The 13903-nt window shown below is 43.5% G+C and overlaps 1 protein-coding gene across 2 annotated transcripts in view; it reads right to left on the bottom strand.

Annotated features, from left to right (window-relative positions):
- Positions 1–13903, bottom strand: part of LOC124594741 — a 422644-nt gene that overhangs the window by 280996 nt on the left and 127745 nt on the right. The window contains exon 1 of one of the 2 annotated variants that reach the window (XM_047133122.1): positions 9466–9717. The exons of the other annotated variant lie outside the window; for it this stretch is intronic. Within the exon in view, the coding sequence (XP_046989078.1) occupies positions 9466–9666 (201 nt within the window). The 5' untranslated portion in view covers positions 9667–9717. Of the gene's footprint in view, positions 1–9465; positions 9718–13903 lie in introns of those variants that run through there. 2 annotated transcript variants of the gene reach the window in all.

The following is a 13903-nucleotide window of genomic DNA, read 5'->3' as shown; positions in this document are numbered from 1 at the left end:
CCATTATCTAAACATCTCGGCGTCCTCAGGTGCAAGTCGCTGCTCCCAGTGCGTCCACGAGTACGCCATCACAGTGTAGCAGGATGCAGCAGACCCAGCCACCCACCTAACACAATTTGCCCATATTATGCACGATAGAAAACTTTGCCACAGAGCGACCAACACCAACAGTTTCCCTCCCCACCACCACCACCACCACCACCACCACCACCAAACCACCACTTCACCTGCCCACCGTCTCGCTTGTCAGAAAGAGTTCTGACAAACTACTGTCGGAAAGCTGCGGACCTTAAGGCATACAGATGACGATGCTTGGATTCCACTGCGCACTCCCGTTAACGTTTCTTTCCGCATCAAGCAATTATAGCGATTTAAGAAAACGTCCGTGGCAAGAGAGCGATTGCGAAAGCCTCTGAGGACGTCCTCGACATATACTGGATTCAACTGCTTTATGTGAGCCAGAGCAATGTACAAACTGAACATGCTTGGTGAAGACTGAAGGACAGAAATCTGCGTCGTGGATTGTTTTTCGTAATGGACATAGTTCCAACACTTCCTGTCTGGTCCAGTTTACGACAGTAGGCTTCTCCTCATTCAAAATACCGCTTAAATCGCGGACTGCATGGAAGCATACCACTGTACTCTGAAGCCAACTCGCTCCTATCAAAACACTGCTGCACGGCATCAGAAATAGTGCCTGGCGCCGAGCATCACAGTGCTCAGCTACCATTCCATTACATCGAACCTCAGCGAACGCTCGCCATCCAGTACCGAGCAGAATGACTATTGTAGCTATTAATTTACCAAAGGCTCTGGTTATCGGGCACATAATATATCGAATGTACAATTCAAGTGTCCTATGCTCTTCCGCATGACCGTAGCAACCACAATATCATTTGACTGTGGCAGCAGCATCGCCTGGTATGAGGCAATCATTGTACTCTGACAACTGATTTGCAAATACCTAGGTAAAGAACCGAAGAGGGGTGATAAGAAACGACCGTTGAATTGTCTCATAAAGCAAATACTTGCTGCTGATGCAGTTTCCACGACGTCGTCCTTAATGTACGAAGTAAATGTTGGTTGTATTGGCTGAAACTTAGGTCAAATGGTATTAAAGGAGCAAACTTAGCTGATCACTTCTCTCCTTACTACACCTAATCGCCTGAACCAATTCCACATACTGTCTGTCCCATCAAGCCCACCGACTTTGTTCTGTGTTCTTATCCAAATTTCAAAGCAGTGTGCTTCTTTACCACATGTACATCTCCTCTGCAGTTATACAACATTCTTCACATCTATTTGCATACATCTGTTCTATTCTATTACAATAGTAGTTACGTACTGACTCTTAAATTTCGATTTAATAGCAACAGAATTTTAAACTAAACCTAAATTTCCTCGCTCTATACCCTCCCCCAACAATATCCCATTTACGTCATTTATTCATTGCTTAGTTTTAATGATTTCTGCCATTTCATGGTCTAACGGAGAAATATTATTTTCACTCAGTTTCATGCAACAACCATCAGATTGTAATGCCTTTGCAGGTGCTGTTCATCTATACTGTTTGGAAGACGTTAGTCTGCCCTCTAACATCTCGTACACCGAGAATGGTTAAAAAAACAAATTAATTATTTTATGAACACTCGCAGTCTATTTTTTCCATTTTATGAAATGGCTCTACTAACCAAAATTACCAAGAATAATAAGTTTAGTATTTCAATTTATTTTAGTAGTTTCTAACATCTATTTACAAGGATGCTTCAAGCTAAAGATCTATATACAAACTGTTTTATCGTAATTTTCCTTCTACGGAAATTCTGGAAAATGTCAGTAAAAGTTCTTTTAAAATTACAAAAATAAGCTTTATAATTTTATATCCTTTTGTAATGTTACATCCAAGTGTTTAACGGCGTGGCGGGCACCAGAAGTTTATCATTAATTCTGTAATGTAATCGTGTACTATTCTGTTCCTACGCAATATATATATTCAAAGACGGCTTACATTTAAAGCATCAAGTGGTAACACATCGTTGTCAGTACTGCTGCGATTAATAAAGTAAAAAAGAAAGTATTTTGGACTTTAGCTTCGCCAACACAAAAATGGTTGAAATGGCTCTAAGCACTATGGGACTAACACTTAGAACCACTTAAACCTAACTAACCTAAGGACATCACACACATCCATGCCCAAGGCAGGATTCGAACCTGCGACCGTAGCGGTCGCGCGGTTCCAGACTGAATCGCCAACACAATTCAGGTAACAAAATATAAGGCGACATATCAATATCGGGAAAGAGCTTGACTAGATAGCATAACATTTACAACAACGAAATAATTCGAATGAAATTGCGTAAGTGGTCTTCATGGAAATCAGGAGGGATGAGGGGGATGGGCGAGCGGAGGGAGATACGAAGCGTAGTTCTACGAAAAGTGGCTGTTGCAACATCCGGATGCCGAAGTAGAGATGAAAAGCTCTCAGGTGATTCACTTCGTAACTCTGTCCACCGAGATATCAACTTCTCGAAACAGTATGTTTCAGCTTCGGTGTAGGATAGAATGCATAGCTGTGGCTCTCGCGCACAATTTGCTTTTGCACTACTGTGCTTCTTAGTCACTCAAACCTGCTGCTGGATGTCTTGCGTTTTGCACGTCTCGTTTCCGTGACCTTGACTGAGCCCCTTTGGCGGAACTCTACTGCACGCAGTGTTCACTCTCACAGGAACCGGTGCTGCTCCTAAGGGTCGCCAGCTACCTTTTATCTGGTGTTTTCTACATACTTTCAATTTCGTTTCCGTGATGAATGAATGGAGACAAGCCAAAATGGGAACTGCCTATCATACGCTTCACCAGAAATCCAACTTCAACGAAAATCGTCATTTTGATTCTAATTGTGCAGGTAAGAGCAATGTATACCAACGAATGAAATCGTCACTGTTTCCTCCGTAAAGCAATAAAACAGAAAACCACAATATGTAACTACTTTTTTACGTCTGCAAACTTTTACACCTGCGCGTTACAACGTCTAGAGATAATTAGGAACGAGACATTTATGATCAATTACAGCGGAATGTAAAAATGTAGAACGTGTGTACGTAGCTGGTTGAAAGAAGCAATAAATTTCGACTGTTGCGAATACCAATCAGCCGACACAGCAGACAGTTCCACAAGCATTTATATCATCTCCATTATAGCGAACTTTCTCAAACTCTGTCCCACACGGCTGAATCGCCAATGTTGGAGAGAAAATAATTTTTTGTTGTATAAGTTATGTAAGTTATGTTCGAAACTCCTCCCGAATAGGCCATGAAGGCCCAACGGTACCGACCGGCCGCCGTGTCATCCTCAGTTCACAGGCGTCACTGGATGCGGATATGGAAGGGAATGTGGTCAGCACACCGCTCTCCCGGCCGTATGTCAGTTTCCGAGACCGGAGCCGCTACTTCTCAATCAAATAGCTCCTCAGCTTGCCTCACAAGGGCTGAATACACCCCGCTTGCCAACGGCACTCGGCAGACCGGATGGTCACCCATCCACGTGCTAGCCAAGCCCAACAGCGCTGAACTTCGATGATCTGATGGGAACCGGCGTTACCAATGCGACAAGGCCGTTGGCAACAAGTTATATAGTAAACCAAAAAGTCATATTTTAATACAGTTTCAGCCCGTCAAAGTTATATTGACTGTTTACATGGAATACGCATAACTTGCTCATGAATCAATAAGTAGAAGATATTCGGCGCCACTTTTATCCGTGTGTACGTCCTAAACGAAAGACATCTTAACCACCTTCTCGGAAGCTTCCCGAGCAAACCGTAAATTGTTGTATAACGAGTCGATGCTAATAAGCAGCCTCATCGTCAGACGCTCTTAAATGTAAAATGCCTATTAAGACAAGGTGTTTGTCGAATACGTCCTGTGGCGCCCAATTGGATAATCGATCACAGGCACTTTTCTGCTAATTCGTATTAGCTCCAACAGAACATTAATTATATTTATTTATGGATTTTCCATTCTTTCTAGTGTAGAAACAAAAAAAATCAATGTACATCGGTTATAGAATCTCTGTGTTGTTCTTATTTACGTCAAGAATTAAATGTGGCTATTATATATTCGTTACTGCTGGTATAGCCAGTCACATGTGGGAGAGCTAAAAAGTATGTTGTTGGCCATCAAGTAGGTAAGAGTCCCTTTGATAATATTATTAATTTATAATAGTACTACAATTTCATTATCAAATTAAGTACTGCGAAATTGTGCTTCAGCATGCCAAAACAAACAATACTGGACATGTATACAGCGTGTAGAACTTCAGAGACAAATTGTTTAAAGGACATCATGTTTGCGGCTGACTGTAACAATTATTTATTTTACAATTGTAGTCTCGACCTTTCGGATCATTTCCAAGTACAGATTTTGCTTCAGCACATCACCACTTCAAAATCCTCCGACATGTATACATGTAATCGTCAAAAATAAGCCTTTCCAAAGTAGAAACCCGGTAACATCAGGCCAGTGCGAAGTTCTGTACATTGGGAAATGATGTAATTTACGTGAAATGTTGCCAATGTTAACATCATTCACATAAATCTCTACTAATCAATATTATAAAACACTGTTCGCATGTGCACTGTTTACTGTGAACCCCGACCATGAGAAGTTATTCAACGACAAACTTTCAGATGATGTTCACGGATACCTTTACAAGTGTTTCTAATACGATTTCTGCATTTATGAGGCTGCGTAGGCTTTTATATACATATACTGTCCTACAATAATTTACGGGTTGACCCAAACTCCACCGACAAACTTTCAGACCTTTTCTGGGCTGCCTTCTGAGCATTTTGGCACTCGTATAAGACAACAATGGTCTCTGGCAGCTCTTTACAGAGTCACTGTGTCTCGCTTTCTACCTTTATTGTACTCGAAACAGTGCAGATCAGTGCAGATGTCGACGGTATGCGCTGTGTGCCTAGTTTCCATTCTCGCAACGTAACTGTTGTTGACAACAGTACTAGCCATTTTATTCTTCGTCCTCAAGCTAGCTTTCAGTTGTTCTTGGTTCTGTGTTGAGTTCATTTTTACTGGAGTGTTAATAGTACGTTTAAGGCAGTATGCACCTCGTGTGTGGGTAACGTGAATGCAATGGAACAACGACACAAAGCTGACCTGTTCCCGCAGCGACGGCAACCACGTTGCGGAAGAGTGTTTTGTATGAGTGTTGTTGCATTACTCTGTACTGTGTGTTGTAGATTGTGGTTGTTAGATATTACAGGATTCTTCATTGTTGTGTAGGTATTTTCATAGAAAGAATGGTGACTGCAGTAGCAAACCGAATAAACCGTTATTACATTACTAGTCTGTAACGAGTCGCCGGAGACCGTGTGTCCCTTGTTCAGCCTCTGAAAGTTTTTCCGTGGAGTTCTGGTTCATCCTATATATGTCACTAGCACTTCGTTATGTTGGGTATTTAATGCTGACGCTATTATCGTCTTTTGCATAAATCACGTCAAACCACAACTCATGTATAGTGTATGAAATGGTTTGACGTGCTTTATGTCAAAGAACAGTAACAGTAAGTATCTGACATTTCGAACTGATAATGACAAATACATCTGCGATATTTAAGATTCAGACAGGTGTGGAGGCACAATTTCCTAGTACTCCATCAGATAATGGCCACATGTCCGGAACTGCAGTGAGGATTTTTCTGCCAAAGGCGCTCACGATTTCATTTAAGTATTTTTACATGACTGGTAAACCCAGCTAAGTTAAATAGGAAAGAAATGTCCTTCCAGAGATAAATACAATGCACGAGTCAAGGTTTCCGAAGCAAAGAACTATGCGAATGACTGCAGTTTCTCTGTGGTGATTTTTATGTTTTACGCTGTCTGTGACTTTGACCGCAAAAAATGCCCCGTTGCACTTGAAAGGAAACTACTTATGCCATGGCCTTCTGGATGACTTCCAGAAGCTTTCTGCTACTTGCATGATATTGGTTTATCACGAACCTTCCACCTCTTGCGATGTACTGGGACGCTGTCCATGATATATCATGTTCATCTGCGTCCACCAGGTACATGTATTGTCTGAGTAAGAATTCTGCAGTACAATCATAGAGCCGGACCTAAGAACAGACCTCTCTGTCTGAACTACAGTTCTGAATATTACTGACACAGTATTCGCGAGCTGTAACACAGACGTGCCAATGGCCCCGGATTCTGGGAACCAATGTGATGAAATGAGTCTAAATTAAATAGAGCAATGACGCCATCAATTAGAAAACAGAGATTTCAGCTACACAGGCAAGCATTCACTCGCCCTGTCCAACTCAAAATCATTGATCACATCGCTAAAGAAAGAGAGCCTAAGAAAAGGCATTCAGACCATCCAGTAGCCTACTTGATAGTAATCAATATGTGAGATGAATAGGACAGGAAATTACATTTCAATTTGTTGCGTTAAACAATGTATCAATATATCAGGTAGTGAAATACACTCTAGAGAAGAAAGCTGTCTGCATAATGAATGGAAGGAAAATTAGCCGCAAGACAGCTGTAATCGGTGATGTTTTTTACTATCACAACCGGTTTCGCTGCTTTCAAACAGCAGCGTCAAGTGAAAATACTGTCACATTAGCGCACCAAGAAGCCCCCCCCCCCTCCTCCCCCCGTTCATAATCCAAAATGAAACCCCTGAAGAGGGGAAATCGTCACAATAAAAGAAACAGGATATCGCGACGAATAGTGCTATGGCGCATCCGTGGTGGCTGCAAGGGAACGGTACCGGAGGTGAGTACACACCCGACCGACCGTCTTCCGCGCCCAACCCTCGCGGACACAACAGATGCGCCACCACAGTATTCACCCCGATGTCCTGCTTTACTTACTTTGACTTTCCCTCTTGAGGGGTTTGAATTTTGACTGCGAACGTTGCGGGCGTCTTGGTGGGCTAACGTGATGCTGTTTTTCATCTGTGGATGCTGTTTGAATGCAGTGATGCCGGTCGTGGGGATAAAGAAATCACCAATCACAGCTGTCTTGCGGTTCATTTTACTTCCATTCATCATGAAGTCTGACGCCTGTGGCCGCCAGAATTATAAAGTTCCATGAAAGCTATTTGCGTTGGCAAAGAAGGATACAAACAAGTACGCTCATACACAAGATAAGGCAGCTAGTCGGAGAAGGTTGGAAAGGTGGGAATCTGTAAGGAAAAGACATTACGCCACTATACCTTGATACTAACCAGACCATTGTAGCATGTTCAGCTGTAGACGGGCATTCTTATTCGTCATGTATCTTACAGTGTTTATTCACTGTTGATTCAACATAGCAACGCCATTCTGTCATCATTCACAATTTGTGGCGAAAGTGCGTGCCAGAATAGGAGTCGTAGCCCGATATTTGTCTTTCGCTTGTAGTGCATGCACTAGCTTCTCAATTGGAACACGCCTCTGTGACGGATTAGTACCTTCAGTTTTTCCACTAGTCTCTCTCCATTCATTCCAAACCTCATGCAGGATGCAGTTAGAGTGTAACTGTCGGATATGCTTTCTTCCAGTATGCTAGTTATGCAATACTGCAGAAAAGCTTTTGCGTCATTTGAAGGTATGGTGAGAGATTAGTGGCAAACTGAAGTCTACAAATCCCAGTTCGGAATGCATTGTACCTTGTCACAAATGTTGACCAGGTGCAGATCCAATGGGAGAGGGGGAGAGGGTGGAGGAGAGAGGAAGGGCTCGTAAGAATCACGACCAATTTGCACCCCATTCCCCAAAATTACATTTTAGTGAAAGCGCTTATATATTCTCAGATAATTTACGAAGAATAGAGTAACAGAACAACTAACATGACTAGCAATTCTACAAACTACAAGCTATGCGTAACACAACAATTTACGTTCCTCCCCCAGGTATATCCGCTTGCGTTCTGACCGTCTGTGAAAGCAGTTATATACGCCCATTCATAGAGGGATGGTAGCTGCTGCCTGCAAGGAACTCTTTACAGTTCAAGCATTCAACAGTTAGGACCGGCAAACCACAGGCAGCTGAGTACGTCAAAGCAGATGGGGAAAGACCCCCACTAAAATGGTACAAAGACTGACTTCCCGAACCGTTAAATACTGATGAATACTCTTCATTTACTCGCTCTCCCAGCCATACTCTGAAGACTTGGCAATGACGAGTGCACACTTGGACTTTATATCGGACGTATTTCAGCGTTATCAAAGTCGGGATAGTTTTTTGGTATTATAGTTCTTGAATCAAATGCATGATTCGTGTACTTCTCAAATTTTCGGATGAATGCTTTTCATATGCTCTATTTCTTTGAACTGCAGTTCTTCGTAAGTTACGCTAAAGGGGTTTACCAAGCGCTACTGAACTGTACAAAGTTCGTTGCAGACAGCAGCTGCAAATTATTATTTTTATATTAAACTTGTATATATATTTTATTATTATAACTTTAGACATCTGTGATGCAAGAAAAGTGGGGATGATGGAAAGTTAAATATGGGTAGGACAGATTGGTATATAGATGGATGGATAGATAGATACATAGATAGATGGATAGAGATAGAGACACCCATCCTAAGATAGACGACAGACAAACTATGCGCCTTAACCAAGATCCCGACACTGAGTCTGCGTTTTTGTTCACCGCAGCGCGTGTGCTCTGTGAGTACCGAAAGTGTCTTAGAGCGAACATCGACACAACAATTGCACTTTTGCTGCTTACTGTAGAAAGTATTGTACTTACGCTCGAGTACCAAATTAATTACGTCCACTAAGTCTCAGGATCCTTGATAAAATTAACTACTGTCGAGTTCACCATCGATCTTGGCCGCTTGATCGTGTAGCAGTCTCGTTTGAATACGTCCCAGGGGTTATGTTATCTGCACTACTGCAGGTATTCAGCCCGACAAACGGTAACATCCTGTAGTGCAAAAGCAGTGTTTGCCTCTGGCGATCCTTAGTGCACTTTAAAGGTGTGCTCCAGGGTGCTCAGACGAGTTGTTGATTACGTTTTATGCACAGTACTTCGATGTCTGACCCCGGTACGTTCTTCAGATGCTGCAGGTTGTGCTGTTTTACGGACTCACTGCTCGGTTGGTGTCTAGGAAGTGGGTACGAATAACAGCACGACTTGCAGCACCTGAAGAAGACGACCTGGGACGGTCGTCGACGTACTGTGCATGAAACGGATCAACAACCTGGCTGAACACTTGAGACCACAGCATTGATCAAGCACGTCGAGAAAACGTGACCTGTCATATCACTGCGCTCTGTTCATCATTGTAGTGGCTCCCTCTAATGACCTATATTTGGTAGTTGTGCACAACACCTTTTGTGGATGCAATGGCACACCTGTGGTACCACCCACATATACACATCACAACACCTGCTGAAAGCATCTGGCGCCGCCTCGCAGACAGCCAGCGGCTGCGCCACAGAGCGCGCACTCACCAGCTGGACGAGCTTGATGATGCCGGGCACGGTGCGGAAGTAGCCGGGGTTGAGGCGTTGCAGCGAAAAGATGGGCATCCCCTGCTGGCCGGGGTCCGTCTTCACGTGTGGGACCTGCTGCTGTTGCTGCTGCTGAGCGTTCGCGTTGTGGCCCGGCGCCGCATCTTGCGCCGACACGGTTACCGTCGTTTCGGTCATCATGTTTGGCGCCTGCTCTAGTGACTGCGTGAGCCTCGGAGCGCGTCTGGACAGCGACTGGTCGCGCAGCGGCGCGCCCCACCAGCAACAGCTACTGGGAGGGGTGGTGCAGAGCCCCCTCCCCCCCCCCCCTCCTCATACCCCGCCCACTGGAGAGACGGGCGAGCAGGTAAACGCGACCATACGGACGCCTGCCTGCACCTGTTGAGCGGCGTACGCAGGTACGGCCAGATACCCGCAGCCGTATAACGGTTGTCTTTTGCGCGACTGCCTGGGCCGGTACTAAGTACTAGAATAAATCTGCTTCTACGTATTTACTCTGCACACCTCCGTGAAGGGCGTGGCAGGGCGCACTTTTAATTCTCCCACTGCACTTTCGAGACCTGCTCTGACAGCGTTTTTTGTAGCCGTGTTATAACGAAGGTATACTCCACAGCCTATGGCCGCAGTCACAGTGGCACCGACAACTCGCGTCATACGCCGTCGCCAGAGGTCGGCCGTTAGCGTGGTCATAGTGCGTCCGATTTCCTTTGTCAGTTTTTGGCAGGGTCAAAGGAGATTAGGTTAGGTTAGAATCTATTCTATGCACGAAGTAGGTTAGATTTTAATCTTTTAGGATGGGGTGGATACCACGACGCCTCTGCGTTTGGATACAAGTGCTGCATAGTGGCTTCTGATATTGAAGAGTCGCCGAATGCATGCGAATGACCTTTCCTATCTCGTAAAGAACGTGACGACTACTATACTTTCGATATATATTAAGATGGTATCTGTTTTTTCGGACATGTCCGGAAGAACAGATACCATCAGTGACCATTCAGCTAATTAGAATGAAATTACAATGAAATGAACACCCTTAGCTCCTAACAGGCCGTTGACATACGTCAACGGGTACAGGTGAAAATGTGTGCCCTGACCGGGACTGAACCCAGATCTCCTGCTCACATGGCAAACGCTCATTCTAATTAGCTGCATGGTCACCGATGGTATCTGTTCTTTCGGACATGTCCGAAAAAACAGATACCATCTTAATATATACGTATATATAAGGCTCACCGGCCACTTGACCATCTTCTTCTTCTGTGCGAATGCACAAACAGTGCCCGAACTCTTACGGGAATCGGCAACGCGCCGCGAGTAATGAGTATAATGGGCGGGGGGCACTACGAATGTAGTGCGGGACAATACGTTGAGAATGTGGGTTTCGCGGGAGGCGTGCGAGAGATGAATCCCTGCAGTCGCGCTATCCTCTGTGTCCTCGGTGGCTCAGATGGATAGAGCGTCTGCCATGTAAGCAGGAGGTCCCGGGTTCTGTCACATACTCGAGATAATTCGTGGTGCCCTTGAAAAGCAAGCTATAAACAGTGTTTCGCTGTATTTGTTTAAAGTTGTGCAGACGTACGTCAGTCAACCTTCAATGACTGCTATTTAGCACACGAGTGAAAGACAAGCATAGAGACTAGCGTAAATGGTTCAAATGCCTCTGAGCACAATGGGACTTAACATCAGAGGTCATCAGTCACTTAAAACTACTTAAACCTAACTAACCTAAGGACATCACACACATCCATGCCCGAGGCAGGATTTGAACCTGCAACCGTAGCGGTCGCGCGACTAGCGTAAGATTCTCTGATAACCTACAGCACATAAAAATGGAAATAAGTACCGTACACCACATTTGTAAACCACTTGTTAACGTAATCACTACCCTACTAGTACAAAATCACAGTAAGTAGTAATAATAATAATTAGTAGGCAACTAATGACAACCTACCACAAAAAGATGCAGTACAGTAGCTATAAGTTTATAGCCTACGCCACCCTTTTCACTTGAACAAATTATTTTTTTAGGTTATGATCTGTCCCTAATGTTTCCAATAGAGATTTCGTCTATTTGAGGTTTCCAATAAACATGGGATTTCAGTCCACAGATTCTGAACCATATCCCGATGATGACATTTTCATCCTCAGGATGCCACAAACTCACTCTTCTTGGACTAAGCTTTCCAATTTCTGACGCTCCATATTTCGAGCGCGAGAACGTCGGTCGATTTGACCGAAGAAAACGAACTGATATGAATTTCAACGATTGTCGTCCGGAGTCTAAACGTTCGGGAGATAAGATCGGCTATAGTGTGACCGCGCACGTGGTGGCGTACTGATTTGAAAAGATCGGTCATCTCCGGCCGATGTCGATCAACGGCGGAATCCACCGATGTCGAAGCCACTGTGACCGCAGCCTAACACATACCGTCGCGACGCTCCTGCTAATATTTGTTTTACGCAGCTACAGCAGCGCGCCCAGTGGCCAATAAGACGAGAGTGAAACACAAAAAGATTTATGGTAACACACGCTTAGTTCGCTGTCACGCTACTTGGAGCACTGCAAGTTTATCAGTTCTTCATATCGCTTTCTTATTATTTGACTTTTAATTCTCCGTGCTTGTTTTCGTTTCATAGTTAACAGAAATAGGTTTCATCACAATGTGCTCTGATTACGACTTCGCGTGTGTATTGCACTCTTTGAATTCCTTTATAAATGTGTTACACGTATTCTGATTGAGTTCTTCTCGCATCCGTAATGCTGGGTGGGGTAAATGATTCCAAATTTGTTTTTGTGCCGTGTAAAACAGAAGCTGCTTTCGTTGCATGGTGTTCAGCGGACTTACTTGTACCTATTATTGCTTACGAATCAGTGTGAAATACTCAATTTACAGCCGGCCGAAGTGGCCGTGCGGTTAAAGGCGCTGCAGTCTTGAACCGCAAGACCGCTACGGTCGCAGGTTCGAATCCTGCCTCGGGCATGGATGTTTGTGATGTCCTTAGGTTAGTTAGGTTTAACTAGTTCTAAGTTCTAGGAGACTAATGACCTCAGCAGTTGAGTCCCATAGTGCTCAGAGCCATTTGAACCATTTTTTGCTCAGTTTATGTGCACTGTAAGTATATTGCTCGTATTCTACTTTATTTTTGTTCGCAGTCGTTTTCCGTACTTTGTCGTATTTAATGGAGATTTCCATATTAGTAGGTTTTGACGGTATTGGTATTCAGCTTAATTGTATATTGCTCTGAATGATGTTGCATGCAGTTTACCGTGTCTTGCCAAGTATGGATGTAGATGTAGATGAGTAAGCCCTACGCTTTGTAGTGACCACAGCATTCTTCCTTGCAAAAGCTAAAAATGCGACAGTAGTTACGCAAATGTTTTCACGCGTTACTAACATGTACTGCAAACAATGCATTTTAGCAGATGTCGATGAAAATTTCGGTGGCGTTCATTAAATGCGAGAATACTAAAAACGGATAATAACAAAAGAACACAGAATACGAGCAATATACTCACAATGCATTTAAATGGAACAGTTCGTAAACGAACTCGTAAGCAGTAACAAATAACATGAGTCCACAGAATAACATGTGACGAAACCAGTTTCTACTTCATATGAAATAAATATTTTATATGAAATAAAAACGGATATGGAATCGTTTATCCCACCCAGTATTACATATGAGAACAAAAATTAAGCAGAATACGAGGAGCATATTTACGTAACAATTAAAAAAGTACAAGACGGTGTTAATCAGGAATAAAATTTCCACTTGATAACAGCCACAAGTTCGAAATTGCAACATTGGGTTTTACAAATAAATACACTTAACTACCGGACTACCACGCCCACACATAAAGTATAAATGAAAAGTATTATCTAGCAATAATATGGATTTCCACGCCATATTGCTCATATTCAAAGTTCACTGCCACGCCACTTGCAGCGCTGCTGTCGTTCTTTGTCCGTGTCGTAATACGGGCCTTGCACTTCTGCTACTTTCGTGTTCTGTGACCAGTAAGCTACACTGTTGAATACGACGTCCGATGACTGCAATTACCATCCTTCCTACTGATTTGTAACACGGTTTTTCCAAAAGGCGGCGTACGTAGCGCTAAGAATAGAGCGCTAAACCACACGTGCTATTCTTTAGGTTACCGTGACAGTTATGTAGCATCACATTACAGCACCTTTTATTTATGATTCCCTTGTAACCAACTCTCATTAAGTAAAGCTTACGTTTCTTCTTAGGAGCACGAAGTGTCTAGTACACAGTAGAAGATATGACCGTCTGCAGACAGATGTCGTGTACATATACAACATCGTGAAGTTTTGTTGCCTTGACTTTATGAAACATTTCTTAGAGTGCCCTGGAGAATCAGTATGTCTGTTAGAATAGAGCATATGGTCCTTAC

This window comes from Schistocerca americana, chromosome 1 (genome assembly GCF_021461395.2).
Source record: "Schistocerca americana isolate TAMUIC-IGC-003095 chromosome 1, iqSchAmer2.1, whole genome shotgun sequence".
Taxonomy (NCBI): Eukaryota; Metazoa; Arthropoda; class Insecta; order Orthoptera; family Acrididae; genus Schistocerca; species Schistocerca americana.
The sequence above is the reverse complement of the archived record's forward strand: the minus strand, read 5'-3'. Positions and strand labels throughout refer to the sequence as shown.